Genomic DNA, 22,132 nt, shown 5'->3' on the forward strand with positions numbered 1-22,132 from the left:
TGTCATGCAGCTCACTAATAAGTATCGTCACTGTCAACTCACAGGGGCAGGGCCCAACAGGGTTGTGGATTCGCTTCAAGACAGAGTCAATTAGGGATAGTTGCTTTTATTAATCTCACTACGTCACTACTCTTACAGGCCAGATGGTTACACAGCTACTGCAAAGTGACTGATCAATAAGCATAGGCAAAGCAATGCACAAAAGCGAGCAACAGGCACTTAGAAATGCTTATGCCCCTTAAGGCTGCGGGGAGTCCTGTTCCAGTCACCTCGCACTGGCCACAGTGGACGTGGCTCCAGCTAGGGGGATCCAGGGCACCATTCAAGATCTAAAGGTCCCTGGTGAGACTCAACGGGCATGGGATTCCCTACACTAGTTATATTACAGTTGTTTACCGGGTGTGCACGTACCTGGCTCAACGCCATTCTTATCACTTTCATGAGCTGAGACCAAGGTCAAACTTGTTTACGGCTCAGTAGTTTCCCAGCTCAAGGCATGGCTTAAAGCTGATAACGCCCAGCTGCTGTTTGGGCTTGCACGGTCCCAGGCTATGCTAAGCTGGGTACAGCAGGATGGAAACTTCCATCCCAGGCCTGCTAAGCTGCAGGACCCACATATGACTTTTATGTGACAGTCATGTGGCATGACAAGCATGATTTGAAGCTGGGAGAAAGGGGTGTGCCCCATTCCAGTGTGAAGTCCCAGCCAGGACTCTTAACTACCAAACTAGCCCAATGCTTAACCTCATGGGTAACTAAGTATATACAAAGAAAATGCGAAGAACCACTAATTTTCTTGCAATGCAAGATTAGGCACTCTGACCAACTGTCACAGGCAGTAAGAAAGAACTCAGAGGGCATGAAGTCGGCACACCTAATATACCAGCACAACAGCCAACGCTTCCAATACCACGAAGGCAAAAATCTTTGATAACAGTGCATGTGGATATGCAAACACCTTGAATGGAACAGAAATGTGCAAGCACTTGAAGAAAAAACAGTTTTTCTATCAGGGTGAGACTGCTTGATTTAAATCCTATTTAGTTCATAGAATTCAGATTGTGATTTTTCTTTTACTTCTTAGGTAATCCATTTTGATCTGTATGCTTATTACTCATATTCATTTAACATTTTTATGTAGCTAATAAATCTATTTTATATTTTACCTAAAACAGTGCATTTTGGTAGAAGCACTTCGAAAAATCTACTCAGGTTGCAAGGACTGGTACACATCCTCTCCATACTGAGTGAGGAAGGGGCAGACTGGGTAAAAAACTTTAACTGGTCAGGTTTCTGATAGGGATGCAATAGTATAGCTGATTAACCAATTAACTGATAAGCAAAAACTGATAAGACTACATGCATTTCTCCACACCCCCATCAGTAAATATTTTAGCACGCTGGCCAGCAGCTTGGCTCAGTCCTGGCTTGCAACAGGTCCAGGGCCTACCCCTGTTGTGGCTCTGCATTTAAAAATATATTAGCAGCTAGGCAGACAGGCAGCCTGGCTCAGTTCTGGCCTGCACCGGGTCCGGGAGCTCAGACATCCCTCTGGATAGGGGCTCCTGCCACCACACCCTGCTCCCTGTGTATCAGTGCAGTCCATGAGAAGAGCTTGCTTTTAAACTGGCTCCTCTCAGACCAGCTCCTGCCTTGCACCTCACACTACAGAGGCAGGAGTGCAGAATGGCCCGGGACTCCTTGGGAGTGGGGCGGCAGCACTCGCCCCCGGGGACTATAGAATAGTCGAGTAACCGAGAAGAATTCTTCAGGTTACTCAACTATTCAATTAACTGATATTTAACATCCCTAGTTTCTGATGAGGGCAAAATGGTACTGCTCTGGGGTCCTGGGGAGGTGGGGGAATTGGCTGAAGCTTCTTTATTGTTGGTTTGTGGATAGCTGGTAAAAGCATTCATATAACTTAATTGGATGTGTTTCTGCCTGTGGATGCCTATGTAAGTGCAGTACTTGTAGGTTTGTAGCTTGTGTCACAGTTTCAGAGGGGGCCCAGGTTGGTAACCCAGAAGGTACAGTGGTACCCCAGTTCAGGGTTGCACTCTGAGGAATTCATCACAATGGTGTTTTGTTTTTCCTTACTAAATGGGATTTATCCAGCTGTTTCTCTAAAAAGAAGATTTTAATCAGGGGGTGTGGACAGCAGATTTTTTTAAAGCATCTATAACATGTTATGAAAGAGGATACATACTATCTCTTCCTTTGCAGTCATAGAAGAAATTTCATCTCCCAGTGTCTGATCACAGAAAAACCAAAACAAAGAAAAAAGAAAAGGAGGGCGAGTACAAAAGTAAGTTTCCACTTATCTTGCAATCAGTGCAAACAAGATATAAATAACCTCTGCATTTCAGCAAGTAAATTAAAAAATATTATTTAATAGAGCTACATCATTGATGGGTAAAGTGATCTTACTAGTCCACAACAATACATAAATATGTGTTACTTTCTTTTTCTGGTTTTCCTGTCCAAAAAATTGAACACCCACACTAAGAATTATAGCTAAGTGCAATTCCAGTATAGAAGCATGCTAAAGAGACCTGTCAACTTGAGTTTTTTAAAATGACTTAATTTTTAAAAGTAAATTTTGTGATAATGCTTCCTTTTGTCCTCATTGAAAAAACGTTTGTATTTTTTCCCTATGTAGCTCTATATTGGTTCTCCTGTTCCTAACGGTCTTCTGAGTGAACCTAAGTGAGATGCAATGCCACAAAAGATACTTGTTTACACAACTTCTCTTTCTGTGCATTCTCTTGCCCTGCTGACTCTTCAATTTCAGCATCCGTGTTGGTGCCGGGATTGTTACTGGATTACAAACCCTTGCAGAGTTTGGGCACGGGTACTCAAGTGAGCCCCCATAAAATCAATGCCTAAGTGTGGTGCAAATGGCCAACAACAAAACAATAACAATGACCACACACAAAAAGCACATGCAGAAAGAAGCAGAAAAAAAACCAGACAAATGAAAACTCCCTTCGCTCTCCTAATCTCCTTTTCCTCCAGTAATCTTGACGATTATTTTTAAATTACAATCTTACAACTTTCCAAAGGAAAGGTGATTCTTAGATTAACAGTGTCACTTTATCTCAAATATATAAAAAGTGATATTCCAAATGGGAAGTCATAACTAGGGATGAGAGAACAAACAACATGTGACAGATGTATAGTAATGCTGCTTGTGACACTATTGGAAGGCACTCAGATACTGCAATAATAAGCAGTGTTTCCCAAACTATGGGCCACGGCCTGAAAAAATACCGGGCCTCAGTATGGTTGCCGGGGTGTTCCGGGCTCCCTGAGTGCCCGTGTGGCACCAGATCCGCCAAGGCCTTGGCCTGCCTGGGCATAACCTGCAGCCCAATGTCCCAGCTCCCAGCAGAGGGGAGGTCAGGAGCGGGGAGGAGGAGGGGAGAGCCAGCTACCGGAAGCAGCATTGGACATGGGAATCAGGGAGGGCTTTGGAGATTTGGGGCAGGGGGCAGCCAGAGGAAGCAGAGGTGGCCGGGGGCCAGGCTGGGAGATCGGGAGGAGTAGGGGAGAAGCGGCTTCCGGAAGCAAGGCTTGCCTGGGGCATCGGAGCTGGCCGGGAGAGTTTGGGGGGGCGAGGGTCGGTGGAAGCAGGGCTGCCAGGAGGGGGCGCAAGGTCAGGGGTAGGGAGCTAGCCAGGGAAGATGTTGGGGGGAGGGGGGAAAGAAAAGTGGAAGCAGGGCTGGATGCTGGCAGCGGGGCTGGCCAAGGGAGGTTGCGAGGAGAAGCGGGGAAGAACTGGCTGTCCGGGAGGGGATTGGGGGAAGCGGGGCTGGCCAGAGGCGCAGCGGGGGGAGAGCGGGATTGACCCGGCCATATGTAGATCTCGGGGCGCTGCCCCCCGCAAAGCATGAGTAAGTCCGGCCTGGGGATTCTATTGTGCCCCCTCCACCCCCTCGAGTAGTTGCGAACTGGCTGGCTGGTAGACACACTCGTGCAGCCTGAGCACATTTAGCAGCCAGGCAGTTCGAAACTACAAACTGATACTAGCAATAAGAAAACGTACCTAATGAGAAAATACTAGACATGTTATATGTCTGGTATTTTCTCCATTTGTTTTTTATGTGTTTATATTTTTGGGCTGCAAAAAGCAGTACTGAAAAAAAAAGGGGGTTCCAACTAAAGTAAACAGTTTGGGAAATCCTGGTCTAACCAGCTTTCTGTCTGTCTTACACTCCATTTATCCAATCCATATTCCTTAACTTGATGGCAAGAATATTGTGGGTGACCATATCAAAAGCTTTGCTAAAGCTGGCACTGGGGACTTTGGGAGGATCAGAAACAACTTATTTGAATATTCATCATTTGATTAATGAATATGCAAATGAATGTTACCGGTCCTCCAAAAGTTCATGAATGGATTTACTGGTCCCCGTGTCAAAAAGTTTGGGAACCCCTGCCATAGAGAACATACATTTATTTATAGGCAGGGGAAACCTGAGAACACACTCTCCTCACCCCTTCCCAAAGATAATCTGCTCCCTTTCGTGTTACAGTTAACTGACCATGAATAGAAATGGTTGGGGGGGGGGAGGGAAATGGAACACTCATGCTGCCTTTTTCCCATTCCAAGATCAAATATGTGATCATGAGAAAGATGCCTAAGAGTAAATAGGAGGCTAGCAGCCCCACCAGGAAAAGCATTTACTCTCCATCAGGATTCCCTCTAGGATTTTCCATCCATGAGCGGAGTGAGTTTTGTCTTGTGCACCAATATTGAGGTCATGTGCACTTGTTCAGATGTATGCCTCTATTGCACCTACCAGATACTAACAAATATGGGGGGGGGGGAGAAGAGAGAGAGTATATGTGGGTGTCATGGAAGAAATAATACTAAAACAGCCCTTTCCCCACTCACAAAGAATAAAAGGAGCTATTAAATCAGAACTTTGACCCAAGCATCCTTATTATTTTGGCTGACCCTAAGTGCCAATGTATTGTATCATGCCATCAGTGACAGATAAGGTCAAAAGACATCTCCCCCCTCCATACACACACATATTGTGCAAAGTTTGAAACAATAGTCTGTTTTTCTTAAAGACCTGTGCTGCGCTGCTACACAACACGAGTAATAAATGGTGGCAGAAATGGTTCCTTGGAAAAGTGCAACTGCTGCTATTCTCAAGGTTGGCAGAACCTGACAGGACACAAATGAACTGTTAATAGTACTTTGGAATGGCTAGAGAGATGGCGGCTGCCGGAGTTGGAGCCGGAGCTGCGGTGCAGCTGCTCTGGGGGGCGGGGCTACAGTGCATGGTGAACCTATTATAATAAGAGGGATTCTGATTTTTGTTTCCTACATCTTTGCTGTGATGTTGTGCTGCTTTCTTTCCTCTTGGATGTTCCTTAGTTCCAATAGGAACTGGATCACTTTCCATGATGCCTAAAACTCACTCCTACAGTTTTAAAAAATGGAGGTAAGGGAAAAATAGCAGGGTGTACCAAACTTTTACTCTAGTTCAGTGGTTCCCAAACTTTTCGGCATCATGCCCCCTTTTTGATTTTTGAAAAATCCTCACGCCCACCCCACCCCAAAAAATAGCAGCAAAACTTGTTGAGCAAAAAAAAAAAAAAAAAAAAAAAAATTGACTAGGGCAGCAAAACGTAACGGGGGAGGGAGAGCCGGAGCATCTCACACCTTCCCTGGAACTTCTTCACACCCCCCTCCACAGTTTGGGAACCCATGCTCTAGTTTGTTCCTGGATAACAAGTAGAGCTGGTCAAAAAATGCTGAAAATTTCAGTGGGGGAAAATTCTACTTGTAAAAAAAAAGGGGGGGGGGGGGGGGGGGGGGTTTGGTTTGTTTGTTTGTTTTTTTAAGGAAAGTAAATATTTTTCACAGAAAAGGATTGTCTGTCAAAGGCCAAGTTTTCCTTCAGAAATTGTTAACTAGCCCTGATAAAGAACAGTTTTTAATCAGTATGGTGAGACCAAGGGTGTGCTGTCCATTTTGCCTCCTCTAGTCTTGCCACCTTTTGTGATTTTTATTATAAGACTTGCATTACATTTCCTAAAGCCTCACTAGAAACTAGAGTTTGCATCGTAATGTCTGCTTTCACCTTTTAAAAAAATTGTATTTGCATTCCTCGCAACTGCAGAGGAAAGCTAGAAAATGTGAAGCAGGTGCACCTTAAAGGATCAGATACCAGATAGCAAATTATTTTATTTTCTTGTTTGAATAATGAATTTTACATCATCATGCAAAGACTATGGCAATTGCTTTGAGAAAAGTGGCAGTACAAAACAAAGACAGACAGACAGACTTAAACGAATGAGTGGCAGTGACATTAATAGACCCAGATTTCTTGAAAGTGCTGACAAATGTTGAATACCAGATCACTGAGCCATAAAAAACCACTGCTCCTTTACCTAGTATTTTTGATGAACATATGATCTGTGACTCTACATAAGAACGGACATACTGGGTCAGACCAAAGGTCTATCTAGCCCAATATCCTGTCTGCCCACAGTGGCCAGCCAATGCCAGATGCCCCAGATGGGAGTGAACGGAACAGGAATCATCAAGTGATCCCTCTCCTGTCATCTATTTCCAGCCCTGACAAACAGAAGCTAAGGACACCATTCCTACCCATCCTGGCTAATAGCCATTGATGGACCTAACCTCCATGAATTTATCTAGTTCTTCTTTGAACCCTGTTAAAGTCCTGGTCTTCATAGCATCCTCTGCCAATGTTATTCATGTTCTGATATTCTATCACTAACTATCCCTTCTCCTTCCAAAGTCTGAGGTTTTTGAACAGCTAGGGCAACAATCTTGCATAATGCCTATATTCCCAGTTCCATCAAACTGGAAAGACTGCACTTTAAATGCATTAATGTGTCGTTTGCGAATTGTATTTCCTTTATTTAGCTATGCTGTATTGATACGGCCAAGATGAAATTGGGTTTTGTGTTAATATAGCCTCACTGCCTATACTGAAAAACATGGCTTACAGAGAGACATCTACTGTTCACTAACACAGATAAGCTTTTTTCTTCCTGTCCACGTCTTAATTATGGCAGTGTCTGATTGGTTATATTGACTATAATGAAAGGGCACATTACTGCTTTGTTTATAACATTAATATGGTTCTAACAAAATGTGCATTCCTACCCTCCTCACAACAATACATTATTTTTGATATACTTCAAGCTAGATGGCTAGGTGTTAGATAACCACAAACAGCATAGAGATCTGCAAAAAAAGACCATGAGAACTTCACAACTGAGATCAAGCGAATAGTGGTTACTTGGAAACCTCTATCTGGAGTGCTTTTCTTCTAAGGTCCCTATCACTCTGCCGCCTACCTATCATATTAATCTGCATTTACTAACATGTTGTGCCCCCAAATTGGAAAGATGTAGGATTCACATCAGGGTAAGCCAGAAGCAATCTAGAAAGTTCATTTAAAAGCAGATGTGTGTTTCCAGTCCTTCCCCTCTGCGGGGAGATGCAAGGATTCACATGTTGGAAAGCTGTGTGAGCAGTGACAGCCTGGGCAGCACCAGGATTACTCACCATCTAGACAGCCTCTGCGCCCTGGGCAGGACACAGTCTAGATGGGGGTGCAATGCCAGCCACCTTTGACCCGATCAGGCATCTAGAAACCCTCACCCCCAGCTGCACAGTGTTAGCTCCCCATCTTCAGAGCCCCACCCCTGCAGTCAAGAGCCTATGGGGACTCTCAGCCCTGCAGCAGGCACGGTGTCCTTCCACCAACTGTGGAAGGAGCGTGCCAGCCCAGGCCTTGCCCGCCCGCCGACTGACCCAGAAGATGAAATTGAGGAAGACTAGGATGGTTTTGGAGGTGGTCATTCTGCACTGCCCCATGGCTCTGGCTCCTACGCTCTGCCACTGCCACCGCTCTGCTGCCACCCATGGCTTTTTCCTCTGGGGCTGCCAGAAGAGCAGCCACCTGCAACTCAGCTCTGGCTCTGGCCTTGGATGGGGCTGCTGGAAAAGCTGCCGCCTACCACACAGCCCACAACTCCAGCCATGGGGAAGGACTGGAACTAGGGCCACATGGTGGCTGCCCAGCTGATCCTGAGGTGGGCCAGCCTTCCACTACGTGGCCCTGCCCCGGAATAGCTGAGCAGCCACTGCGTGGCGCTGCTGACTAAGTGGGTGGGCCTCAAATTCTTGGTACATGCTCACACAGGTGTGCACCTTAAAGGAAACAATGCCCTCCATCTATATATGCTGTGTTTTGCATGGGGATTTGCTAAACATACTCCAGTGTGTTATCATTCATCTCATCTGGAGTTTCAAGATCCATTTGGGTGGATTACACGATGAGTAACTGTCATTTTCTATTAGAATTTCATGTGATATTATAGGCAGATATAGCTATACAAACAAAAATGAAACACCACTCTTTAAAATGGTATTAGTCTGTAATTTTAAAAATGAGCACCTTAGAGAGTAACAAATATATTATATCATGACCTTTTGTGGATAAAACCTACTTCATCTGATGCCTGACCCCACTTAATCGAAGTCCAATAAGAAGCCAACAATTCTTCACTTTACCTGCAGAGAGACTCGGAGACTGGGAAGTGAACAACAGGATTCTGGGAATAACCAAGTGCTGCGGAAGAAAAGTAGGTAGATTGTCTAGATCTCTCCAAAAAAATCATAGCTCTTGCCTGCCTGTTCCACATACTGTTGCATTTTTCTCAGCTTGAACAAAAATGGGGCATCTAATTGACAGGCTTGCCAGGATTAAAGGGGTTGTTTTTTGGTAATGTCAGCTATAAATGTCATTTCCATGGTATGGACAAACCAATAAAAAAAATATTTACATTGATAATGAGAATTTACAGTTAAGCTTGCACTTACCATATCCTTGCCCAGTACCTCTGCAAAAGGACAGGACAGCTGTTAGCCACATGAATAGTGTTGAATATATAGCACAGGGGACAACTCAGAACAGACACTATCAGCTGTACCAAGTGCATAGCTTTGAAATGCTGACGCTACACGTAATACTGGTGTGTCAACATAACAGCAGTAAAAGGTTAGCTTGAAATACTGATACCTTAGGGAAAAATCAGCCTTCCACTGCTGAGCTACCAGTACAAAGATCCGTTTATGTACAATAATGGTAATCGCAAGCATTCAGAAATTATGAGTCAAGGCCCCCACCAGTTTTTGAGCCTTTAGTGGTCATATTTCAAAGGTCCTTAGCCATTGAGAATAGGGGAAAAAGTTATTAACCTTTCGTAACTGTTGCTCTTCTAGATGGTTTTCGTGTGTCCATTCCATTCTCTGTGTGCTTGCACACCCTGCATAGTTATTGGAAATTCTTCCCTTAGTGGTACCCAATGAGGCATCTCGAGCACACTCTAGTATGGCATACCACTGGTCTCAGTTTAAAGGGTCCAGCTGACTCCAAGCCCCCTCAGTTTCTTCCTTTCAGAAACACTGATGCAGGGGGACAGGAGCGAGGGTCACAGCCTGGACACATGCAACACATCAGTTGAGAAAGTTTAGTAACCTTTTTCTTTTCTTTGATTGATTGCAAATGTGCATTCCATTCTTGGTGACGCCCAAGCAGTTAAATAGAAAGAAAGATCAGAATTCATGTACACACAGACTGCAGAACAGCTCGATGAAATTTGGCATCATCTGTGAGTTACACCATAATGGGAAGAGAAGGTATGCATGATGACCAACTTGCTGCTTTGCAGATGTGCAGGACAGAGATCTGCACTAGGAATCCTGTTGAGGATCTTACAGAGTAGGAAGTCAGTTTGTCTGGAGGAAAGATATTTGCCGGAGCAGAAACACACCCGGATAAAGAAATTTTCCAAGATGTAGTTCCCTGCATGGATATTGGAAGCCTTTCATTCTATCCGCTATGGCCACAAACAGTTGGGCAGACTGCTGAAACAGTTTGGTCCTGTAGAATGCAAGTGCCTGTCTAATGTCCAACATGTGTAGCCATTGCTTGTCTCTGTTAGTGTGTGGTTTGGGGGTAAAATACACAGGCAAGTATGTATTAAGACTGACTGATTCATCTGAAAATCTAAAACTTCCTTAGAAACCTCAGATGAATACATAAGCATACCTTATCCTTACAGAAGGCTGGACAAAGGGGATGTAGTTCAGAGACCCTTCTGGCAGAAGTGACAGCAAATAGGAAAACCACCTTCCAGGAAAAGTGTAGTAAGTAGTAGGGATATGAAAGATTAAGCAGGTGATGCTTACTGGTTCCAGTTAACTGATGTGGGCTGGAGCAGCTCCCCGCCCGGCGCAGATAGGGGCTGCTCTACTTGCTCAGAGTAACCCCTGTTCGTGACAGGCCTGGCACATCACAGGCTGGCCAGAGCAGCCCCTGCCTGCGGGGGCAGTTGTGTGCTCCAGTCCAGTCATGGTGAGCAGGGAGGGACATCCCCTTTAATTGATTAAACATCATGTTTAACCTGTTAACCAATTAAATGGGATTTTACATCCCTAGTAAGTAGAGCCCTGCATGGATACAAAATGTATATGGATACAGATATGAAGCAGGTATCAGCAGAGTTGCAGGGCACTAGTGACAACAAGCCAGTCCAGCAGGGCCATGGCCAGTGATCAGGCCTGGAACTGCAGCTGTAAAGAGACAGCACTGTACCAAGCACTGTAGCAATCCTGTTGGTTCTCCCATGTGCACTGGTAGGGTCAAGTGGTTCCTGGCAGCTGCAAACACCTCCAGTGTGTCATACCAAGACAGTGTCAAGATGTGGAAGAAAGTCTTTCTGGCTCCAGACTTCATGGAAACTGCATAGGGTCAACAATGCCACCTTTTGTGATACCAAAGCAGGAAAGTGACTGGGCAATCCCCAGGCTTAAGCAGACTTTGGTGTCAGGGATCTCCTCTTTTCAGCACTCTGCTTCTATTGCCTCTTGGCCACAGGGATGGGAAGTGATATTTGGACTCAGTAAGGAGCATGTTTCTAACCATACCTGACACCCTGGCATTCAGTGTAGAGTTAGACCAAAGTGGTACAGAGGGAGGTCTGAAGGCTGCTTCCCTGAGCAGAGAGAAAGTAAAGTCAGGCTAAACTTTATTCACACAAGGTTTCCTGTTCCTAAAAAAACGACAATGTTCCGCAATATGAACTTCCCCAGTGCACTTTGAGTATAGGTCATTCATGGGCATAATCTTATTGCAGAAAACACAGGGCATGAAGTCATGTGTGACTGAGGCATTCTTCAGTACCGAGAGTCAACTAAAACCCTGAGATGCCTTAAAAACCCTAAATATGAATAATCTTAATAACAACTAATTATTTACAATACAAGAGAACACAATTCACTGAGAGAACTTGCAAATTCCAGAAGAGTAGAGACAGTGACCATCACAGGCACTAAGAAGGAATGGTGGCCTATATATTGACATAAGCAGGGTGCAGCATAGAGAGTGCTTGAGCTGCCCTGAAGGTACCTCTGAAGGAAAAAATAATGGTTGACTGAGTGGGGTGCAAACAAACCAAGAGTGAAAGCACACATGCAACCACACAAAGATTTTTTTTTTTAAAGAAAACCCACAACAGCAAGCTGAAATTCTCTTAGTCACATAGCTGCTAAGATTAAAAAACTTAATTAAAAAACACCAAATATTGCAAGACTCACAAAACAAATCTTAAGCGTTAGCAACGCAGCACCTCTGTCTGACTGTAATCAAGGCAAATCCTCTGGTCACCAGTGCAGAAACATTTTAAATATCCATCTTGCTATGATTAGTTTAAAAATGAGATCTGTTTATTCTGTTCTAATTAGGGATGTTAAATATAGGCTAACTAATCAACTAGTTGATAAGCTCCCGGCCCCAGAAGCTAACCCGCTGCAGCTCTGCCTTTTAAATGCATTAAGAGCCTGCTGGCTCTCAATATATTTAAAAGGCTAAAGTGCAGCAGGCTCTTAATAGATTTTAAACCCAGCATGAGCTGGGAATCAGCTCTTAATACATTTAAAAAGCACAGTTGCGGCATCAGGAACTGGAGCAGGAGCCTGGTCCCTGCTACTCCCCTGACCTTTGTGGAGACCGTGCGGGGGGGGAGGGGGGGGAGTGGCAGATAGCTTTTAAGCCAGCTACCCCCAGCACCAGCTCTCCTCCCCCCTTGCTGCTTCTGATAGAGGGACTAGTTGACTATCTAATAAGCTTTTGTTGATCGGATAGTCGACTAGTTGCTTACATCCCTAGTTCTAATGATAATAATTAGAAGAATTCTTGCACCCGGGGAGGTGGGGAAGCAGAACCATTTTGCGCAATGCAGTCTCTAATGTATTTTCTTGTGTTACCAAAGAGTAGCAGAAAATCCCTAACATAGCAAATTGTACTGGCATTCAACCCATATCCAAGCTACAAGGGTGAAATCTGAAACTTAGCACACGATAGCAATTTCAGAAGCCAGAGAAAGAGCTTTACATCATCGCTCAGGAAACAGAGGAGGTAATGGGCTCCTGATGCACTTCAGCTTCGAGGGCAGAAGATAGAAGGGCACAAATGACTCTTGATAAACAGAATGATTCACATTCTATAAAAACCTGAGCAATTACGCTCAGTTTAAATTCACAGAAAACAGCATAACTGGAATGGTGAAATACAGGGCAAGTGTAAAAACACAAATTTGTTTGGTGAGAATATAATCCTCAATATTGAACATGCAAAAAACAATTTTTAAAATACTAAATATTTTTACCACTGTGTTTTATCTGCACTTGTTTGTACTCATAAGTTATTATACAAAAATTATGCCAAACATTTCAGTTCCGTGATTGTGTGTGTGTGTGTGTAAAGGACCTTGAGAGGTCTTCTACTTCAGTCTCCTGTACTCATGATTAGACATGTAAAATGTCATTTAATTAGTGGCCTGGTTAAATGTTACATACCGTATTTTCTGGCGTATAGGGCGACTGGGTGTATAAGACGACCCCCTATCTTTTTAATTAAAAGATAGGGTTTCATCTTATACCCCAGCGCCCCTCCGCCTCCTTTGCTCCCGGTGTCCCTGGTCTGCTGGAGATGGTCCCCAGCAGACCAGAGGCACCGGGAGCAAAGCCGCCAGGAGCGCCTGGGCTGCCCCCCCCCCCCGCCGGAGCCCCGCCATGCGCGCCTGGGATGCCCCCCCGCCGGCTTCCCCCGAGGCTTTCAAAGCCGCGGAGGGGCTCCGGCGGGGGGGCAGCCCATGCGCGCCTGGGATGCCCCCCGCCGGCTTCCCCCGAGGCTTTCAAAGCCGCGGAGGGGCTCCGGCGGCGGGGCATCCGGCGTGACGACCCCCGATTTTTGGGGGATGTTTTTTAACATCAGAGGTCGTCTTGTACGCCGGAATATACGGTAACCACTTAAACAGCATCCTGCGAACAGGGGACCCAGCTAGGCTGCAGCAGCCCCCCACACTGCAGCCAGTTAACTGGTAACTCATAAGCATCACCCTTATCTGACCGGATTCCACAACCTTCCCAAGCAACTACCGTGACAGTTAGGAATTTTTTCCTAATGTCTACCCTAAATCTCTCTTGCTGGAATTTAAACTCACTGCTTCTTGCCCTATTGACAGACATTAAAGGGAACAATTTTTCTCCCTCTTCCTTGAAACAACATTTTATGTACTTGAAAATTGTAAGGTCTCCTCTCAGTCTTCTTCCAAACAAACCCCATTTTTTCCTCAGTCTTCTCTGATGGGCCATATTTTCTGCATCTTTAATTATTTTATTGCTCTTTTCTGGACTTTCTCTAATTTGTCCACATCTTTCCTGAAATATGGCACCCAGAACTGGACACAATAGGCCTCAGCTGGAGTAAACAGCACAGAGCAGAGAGGAAGAATTCCTTCTTGTGTCTTGGTTAACACATCCCAGAACAACCACTTTTTTTGTAAGTGTTACACTGTTGACTCATACTTAGCTTGAGACACCTAGATCTAGCTTGTGACACCTAGATCTCTTTCCGGAGTATTTCTTCCTAAGCAGTTGTATCTAAGTGGAATACTTTGCATTTATTGTATTGAATCACATCCTATTTCAGATAATTTCTCCAGTTGTCCAGATTTATTCTGCACAAGGGGAAGGCAGGAGAGCAGCAGCTCCTGATGCTAGAAGCACAGCACATTGCTCTTCACTCCCTCCGTCACAGTCCCCTCCAGGTGTATGGGCAAGCAGAACCTGAGTCACCGCCTCCCTGCCTACACATGGTCCTCAGCCAGAAAGGAGGAGAAATCTGGACACTCTCCATGTGTCACCTGTGAGAGTTTGCAGTCCTCCACGGCCAGCCAGGAGCACTGTCTGGTACTACACCTGCAGCACACACCTCTGCAATGCCGCTTTGCACTCTCCTGATCACAGCGCCTTGGGTGGTTCCCTGGTCAGTGGTGTCTTGGGTGACCCACCACTAAGGCTGGCCTTGATTCTAGGATCTGAAAATATCTAACTTGACTGATGATTTTATTGTTCTTTCCCTATTTTAGACACTGATCTTGCCTTATTTTCACCACGCTAGATGTCCAATAACTGCTAAACTTTTTGGTGAAAACTGAAACAAAAACAGCTATTTAGCATTTCTACAATTGCCACATTTTCTGGTATTGTTACAAGCACAGAACATAATCACTAAACTACTGATAGTTGATACAATTTTCTGCAGAGGACAAAGCAAACAAATATAGGTTTTATCAATCACATTATAACCGTACGTACCATCCAATTTAAAATTTAGTTTTGTTCGTTAACTTCAAAAACATTATGATATTAAGAATTTCAGTAGCACGATCACTTAATATAGGCAATACACATTGGTGTGGATTTATAAGTGTTTCAGTAGCAGTAGCTCTGATCTGGTTGAGACCGCTAGGACAGGGGTGGGCAAATTCCAGCCGGCAGGCTGGATCTGGTCCACAGAGTTAAGCCCTGGTGGGCCCTCACCACTATGTTTACCTGCAACACCACAGGATCAGACAATCTCAGCTCTTGTTGGTCACAAATCGCTATTTGCGGCCCATGCAAGAGGTGGGACGCAGCGTCCCGATGCACAGCAATTCGTGGCCAATGAGAGCTGCGATCATCTAATACCTACAGAGGCACAGGTAAACCCAGCAGTGGCATTCCACCAGGGACTAATTCTGGTGAACCGCCACCATTTTATTGACCACTCCAGCTCTAGGGTCTAATGCAATATTAATGTTAAAAAGTACTGTTGATGTATACTATAAAGATTACTACTGTTGAAAAGCTATTTTAGGAAAGCTAGAGTTCTGTTTATTAAACATTATTGAAACTATTTCTTAGATCAGTGGTCCCCAACACGGTGCCTGTGGGCACCATGGCGCCCGCGGGGGCATTTGTGTGCGCCCGCCAAGTACTAGGGGCTGGCCTGGCCCCAGGCATGTGGCGCATACATGGTGCCAGAGCTGGCCCTGGGCGCATGGCTCACAGTGAACGCCAGCCCCAGGAGCGCCGCAAATTGGCCGCCCGCGCTCTGGGCGCGCAGCGCTTGGGGGGGGGGAGGGCGCCAGCCCCAGGCACATGGCGTACGGTGAGTGCCGGCCCTGGGAGCGCCACGAATTAGCCACCCGTGCTCTGGGCGCACGGCGCATGGGGGGGGGGGGGACACCGGCCCCGGGCGCACAGCACTGGGGGGGGCATGCTGGCCCCGGGCGTGCGGCGCTTGGGGGGCCCCGTGCCCGGGCACGCGGCTATGGGGGGGGGCGCTCCCGGGCGCGCGCAAGTGTCCCGCCCCCTGGCGCCCGGCAGCCTCAAATGGTTGGGAACCACTGTCTTCGATCCTTCCACCTGTAAAACTTTTAGAAACCCAGCAGCAGTTCTACATAAAATATTTGACACCTCTAGTACTTTAGCTTCACCCTTGCCCATTAATTCAGAAAAATGTTACCTTCTAATTATGCTGTCGTTTCATGATCTTCAACAAAATATGGCCCCCGCACATGGTAAATCCTGCTACAGATACTGGAGTGGGGAAAAAGTGGGGGGTGTAGCTGTTAGGATTAACCAGTGAGCCTAGTCTTATTGATTGTGTAAATAGCTACATGGTAACATCCTTAGAAACTACACAGTCTGGCACATTGATTTAACTGTCCCACATGGATTATTGACTTGTAAATTCCATAATGTCAAATTCACCCACAGTGAACAGACTACACAAGTAGTCCTTGACCCCAATTCTAACTAAGCAATAGGAAGAAACGCAAAAATGCCAGCTAATCTGCAGAGTTAGTACAGAAATAGGCTTCATAGAAAGACTTGAATGTGAGCTGTAGTGCCTTGTAAACCAGCATCAAGAAGAGTATGCTTGGTGAGATGGCAGCATGAAGGAAAGGAAGAGGTGGTCAATGAATGGACAAGAAGAGCTCTGAAGATAGCATAAGTAGTGGACTAGAAAGAAAGCAGAGGAGAGCATATGGTAAGAGAACACTCAATGTTCTGCCCACATTACAGGGAAAAAGAACATCCAGTCAGAGAGAAGTCACAATCACCACATTAATGAGTTATCTGGAGACTTCATTCCATCGTGTTTATTTTCAAGTCAATATTGTATAGTAACAAAAACACATCAATGTCATGGTAAGTCAGTAATAAATGTAGACAAATTCCACTTGTTAGCCGTACAAACTCAACAACTGTTTCCTCCTAGGTGATCTGATCATCTTAGGAGCACTGTTAACTTCCATACAAACTGTTGAGACTACATCAATCAACTTCATCATCTTTCTAAGGTTACTTACTAAGCTACAGTGCAAAGGATACACTAGTAACAAAAATATTTTGTAAATAAACCAATGACCTTTAGCTTGTAGGCCATTACTAAACTTCTAGCAAAATATAACTGAAGTCTATGGCAGGTCCTGGTAATCTACTGTTGAGGACAAATAATCCTAGTTTGAAAAAGTTAACATATCTGTAATTAAATATCCAGATAATTTCCACAGGCAATGCTGAATAACTCACACTAGAGTAATTTTAACTTTGACAAGGCAGATGAAATAATATCTTTTATCAGACCAATTTCTGTAAGCTTGAAAGGTTGTTTCTCTCACCAACAGAAGTTGGCACAATAAAAGGTATTACCTCAGCCAACTGGTTTCTCCAATATCCTTAAATCAACACAGCAAAAAACCACAATGTAATCATATGTATTAGCAATCAAAGACCTTCATTTTCCAGCATCCTTTTTCTATTAATAAATTAGTACAAATAATCTAGGTCATGCACTGACAGTTCTCACCCAGTATAATTACCAAGCATCCTTCTGAACGGGTCAGCAATTCTCCCTAAGCCACATGAAGTCCCACCTCTAAGCACATTCCTGCTAAAATATTCCTATTTCATTGCCTCCACTAGAGAGTGAATACACTACCCCCTTTTCCAAAAACAAAAGGAAAAACTATGTAGCACTTTAAAGACTAACAAGATGGTTTAATAGGTGATGAGCTTTCATGGACCAGACTCACTGGACAAAGACTAGCCAGGATTGCAAAGTCAAAGCTGATCTACATGGATCAGTGAGTGCAGGATACCACCTCGAGAGCAGATAGCCAGCCCAATATGCTTATCACTTTTCTATATCTTTATAATAGCTAAGACTAGTATTATATTTTTTCATGCAACAAGTAACATTATAGCTGCTCACAAAAAACTTTCCTATGTTCTGCCTTCTGTTTAACTAAAGCCCAATATACACTTGCCTTTGTAAAGGAGTAAGCATGCCTTGGTACCATTCCATGTAACACTCTTAACTGTTGCCAAGAGAGTGCAACACAAAAAGAAGAAACTTATTTTCTGAACTTCAGTCCAAATCAAAATAATCAAGTTGGGCTACAAAGATTTTTTTTTTTTTTACTTCTAGTCAACTTGATTTCCCTCTAATTGCAGTAATCTCTGACAGACTCTGAAAGGTCTGCAGTCTCCAAACCAGAAATCAATACAACATGCAGTCAGGGAAGACGCCTCACTTCTTAGTGTGTGACCAGGCTGCATGTCTGGCCTTTTCTTTAGTTTCAACATCTTTCGTTTTCTCCTGGGAATTTTAAATCAATGGCAGGGTACTCCACTTTCTTCCAGCTCTCGTTTTGAGAACCCATTTTTAAATCAGTTAATTCAGAAGTGTCAATATAGTATGAATAATGTATGACTAGAGAATGGGTTTAAATAACGGATGACCATTACTTAGACCAAGGCTATTAATTTACCTTTTGAAGTAACAGGGAGCCGGATCATGCAAGTTTCAGAAATCTTAATTCCCCGCAGTCATGCAGAAGCTCAGGATTAGGGATGTCGACATGTAGACAACTATACAATTAACTGATAAACCTGGGCTTAACAGTAAATTTTGTCAACTACATGCATTCCCTTGCCTTGCTGCCTCTGTATCAGAGGCAGCAAGGGGAAGAGCAAGAGCTGTGGAGAGGGCGAGGGGGACAGGCCAGAGGAGATATGCGTAAGGAGCTGGCTTTCAAGCAGGCTCCCATGCACAGACCAGCTCCACCTACTGCTCACCCCACACTTGCTGCCTCCTACAGAGACAGAGGCTGCGGGGGCGGGGGAGGAGAAGGGCCAGGCAGGAGCCAGTTCCCCCCCTTCCCTCCCAGCTTCAGCTCCCTGGTGCTGCCTCTCCACTCCCGTGCTGCTGCCTCTATCAGAAGCAGCAACACAAGATAAGCAGAGCCGGTCTGCGTGGAAAGCCAGTTTTTAAATTGGCTCCCCGCAAGGACTGGCTCCTGTCTGCCACTCTGTGCTGTTGCCTATGATAAAGAGGCCACAGCGCAGGGTGTGGCAGGAGGCTACCCAGGAGTGAGTTGGGAGTGCACTGGCTGCCAGCCCCACTAAAATTTCATGAGGGTTACACAACTATTCAGTTACACACTATCTAACACTCCTACTAAGGATAGGCCCATTAGTTGCCAAAAATCAGTACTTTCAAATTGAGAAGTAATGGAAGATGTTCCCCTTAGTTTTCAAGCAAAACGGTCACTCCTTCCCTGAGAACATTCAAGTTCCCAGTACAGTTTCAGACTAAGCTGCAGGCAGAAGAAATCGAGAAATAGTTCGTAATCTGCAGCCTAAGATCTATTTGATAAAATTAGCTACTCTTCAGATCCAATAATAAGCAATTTGTCATTTATTTCCAAAGGAGATTTAACAACCCTAATGAGGTAAATGCACAAGTCTGAGTCTTTTCTATCATTCTATTTTTATGTGTTCACGTCAAGATGATTTGTTTTTCTTGTGTGTGTGTTTTTTAAAATCACAGACCACATAAGATTCATAACATTAGTAGAGTAATGTGCTTTCCTTGCATGAAAGCAGTCTGCAACAGTGCAGTAAAAGGCAGGCAACTTCAATGCTAAAAGGTGTCACAGGCCTTACATACCTGCAGAGTTATGTCCCTTCAAGCTCCTACCGGGAACAATGCAGCCTTCTGAACCCATTTTTGCAGTGTTTTGGCCATATCATTCCATACCATGGCCCTAATCCTGTAGCAAAAGCCAAGTCAGTCAATTCTAGTGCCTGAATGGATCAAAACCAACTAAAATAGGGCTTTGCACTCTCTGCACATTGCCCAGCACAATCTCACAGCTCCCACTGGCCAGAAACCAGCCAATCAGAGCTTCTTGGGCTGTGGCAACATACGGCCCCTGCAACTGGCCACTTAGAGCGTTATGCAGGGATGTGGCAGTGAGGAAGCCTGCCCCAGGGTTCTGTTGGGATGCTGGCCGGTAGCCACCTAAGGTAAGCGCCTTCCAGCCACAGCCTACACCTGGCATCCCCATCTCCCAGTCCCAGGTCACAAACCCAACCCCCTGCACCCCCTGTCAGGTCACAACCCCATTCCAGACTCTGCACCCATTATGGCCTCTCCCTATTCTATGAAAATTGACTTATGAATATGAATATGCATATCTCAAAGCAGGGCCGGCTCTAGGCACCAGCAAATCAGGCAGGTGCTTGGGGCAGCACTTTGCCAGGGGCAGCATTTCAGGTAAGCAGTTGGCGCCGTCCCCGGCAACGCCTAGCCCCGCCGTGCTGATTTTAAAGGGCCGCGGGAAACGCCGCAGCTGCGCAGCCAGCTGGCACCAATGCATGCCCGGAGTCTGCTAGCCACCCGTCTCCTCTCCTGCTCCTCCCCGGCAGTTGCTAAGCAGCCGGCGCCACCCCCAACAATGCCCTGCCCCGCTGATTTTAAAGGGCCGTGGGAGACACTGCAGCTGCATAGCTAGGGATACCAAGTAGACCCCTCGCAAAATACCGGACACACTTGATTGTGCGTGGCGGGGGAGGGACCGGCTGGGAGGAAGGGGGATGGGAGGAGGGCAGGGGTCGGGGCCGCGGTGCTGGCCGGGAGGAAGGGAGGCCGGGAGGAAAGGAAGCAGAGCTGGGGGGAGGGGGGGGAGATCAGGGACCACAGGGCTGGCTGGGAAGAAGAGGGGCGGGAGGCGGGGCTCGTGGGAGGGGTGTCGGGTGCCTCGGGGCAGGCTGGGAGGAGGGGGGGCAGGAAGCAGAGCTGTGGGAGATTGAGGGCCAGGGGCCGCACTGGCCCCCGGAGTCCAACAGGCGGCACCCCCGGCAGGCACTCCCTCTAGTTGCTAGTAGAAGCCGGGCAGGGGGAGTGGCTGGGAGCCACTCTCCCCGCCTGGCTTCTGCACGCAACCAGAGGCTCCCAGCTGGGAGGCGGGGCCGTGATTGGCACTGGGAGCCTCTGGTCGCGTGCAGAAGCCGGGCGGGGGGAGTGGTTGGGAGTTCCAGCCACTGCCCCCGCCCCACCCCGCCCGGCTTTTGCACATGACCACAGGGCTCCCAGCGCCAATCGCGGCCCCGCCTCCCAATCGGTCCCCCGCCCCCACCAGGCTTCCGTCCGGCACCCAGCCAGAAATTCAGAAAATACCAGACGTTGCACATCTCCGGTATTTTCTGAATTTTTCTACCAGACAGAAGGCGCAAATTCCAGACTGTCCAGTAGAAAACCGGACACCTGGCAACTAGCGCAGCCATTACTGGCACCATGCGCACCCGGCCCCGGAGCCTGCTGGCCGGCCCTGTCTCCTAAGTCCTGCTCCTCCCCAGCAGCCGCTACCTCCTCCAAGAGCTTCTCCACTCTAAGCGGAGGCTCCACTCCGCCAGACCCGCAGCCTGGACCCGGCCATCAGCCACCCCCCCGCCTACATCATGTGGAAATCCCAGGTAGGACGTCCCCTTCCTGCCTAAGGTTGCCAGGTGTCTGGTATTCACCCAGACAGTCCGGTATTTTCGCCTCCTGTCCAGTAAAAAAAATTTAGAGAATACCAGACACCTGAGACGTCCAGTATTTTCTGATTTTTTCCCCCAGCCAGGAGGCAAGAATGCCGGACACTTGCCAACCCTACAAACACTCAGCGCTTGGCCTTCCGTCCCCAGCCCTCAATACCCTCAGCCCCCATGCTTACCTGGTCCTACAAAATGGCTGCCGGCCGAAAGACCTAAGGGAAGCTCCCCTGTTCCTATCCATGCACTCACTCTTAAAGGGGACATGCTGTTTTATTTTAAATTTTTTTTTTTTTTTGGCTTAAGTGTTGGAGTCCTTTTTTTTTTTTTGCTCAACAACTTCGGTGTCCCCCCCCCCCCCCGCAAACAGAATTTTTTCCCGGTGTTGTAGTTTTGGGTTTTTTTGTGGAGCGGGGGTAGGGAGTGGCCAAAAAATTTTTTGCTTGGGGGGCAGCAAAAAACCTAAAGCCAGCCCTGACTCAAAGACACTTTATGCAAAATGCATTATGTGCCTTTTCAATTTTGACAAAACAGGAGCCATTGGCAGTTCTCGACCTGATTCAACTGCCTTCTGATTCTCAACCATAGCCCACAGAACTAATAATGCTTTTAGCGTCTGTTATAATGGCGCTTGCCACCTTTCTGAGTCTAATGACTGGTCAATTTCCAATTTATGTTTAATTGCCTATTAAAATTCAACCCCCCAATTTTCCTTTCCAGGATTTCATGTGCCTTAGAACAGAAGAAGTTTTCACACTATAAGGCCACTCCTGTAGCACTCTCACAAATGCACTACTTATTGTCACTAATAGCTGATGCCTTTAGAGTTATTGGTTTGATAATGAAGTCTGAAAT

At 46.1% G+C, this 22,132-nt stretch overlaps 1 protein-coding gene across 9 annotated transcripts in view; it reads right to left on the reverse strand.

Annotated features, from left to right (window-relative positions):
• CEP85L (centrosomal protein 85L) overlaps nucleotides 1-22,132 on the reverse strand; it is a 234,914-nt gene that overhangs the window by 107,635 nt on the left and 105,147 nt on the right. Inside the window, exon 1 of one of the 9 annotated variants that reach the window (XM_075924055.2) lies at nucleotides 8,882-10,491. The exons of the other annotated variants lie outside the window; for them this stretch is intronic. Coding sequence (XP_075780170.1) covers nucleotides 8,882-8,933 — 52 coding nt within the window. The 5' untranslated portion in view covers nucleotides 8,934-10,491. Of the gene's footprint in view, nucleotides 1-8,881; nucleotides 10,492-22,132 lie in introns of those variants that run through there. 9 annotated transcript variants of the gene reach the window in all.

This window comes from Pelodiscus sinensis, chromosome 3 (assembly GCF_052426305.1).
Source record: "Pelodiscus sinensis isolate ZL-2025 chromosome 3, ASM5242630v1, whole genome shotgun sequence".
NCBI classification, from domain to species: domain Eukaryota; kingdom Metazoa; phylum Chordata; order Testudines; family Trionychidae; genus Pelodiscus; species Pelodiscus sinensis.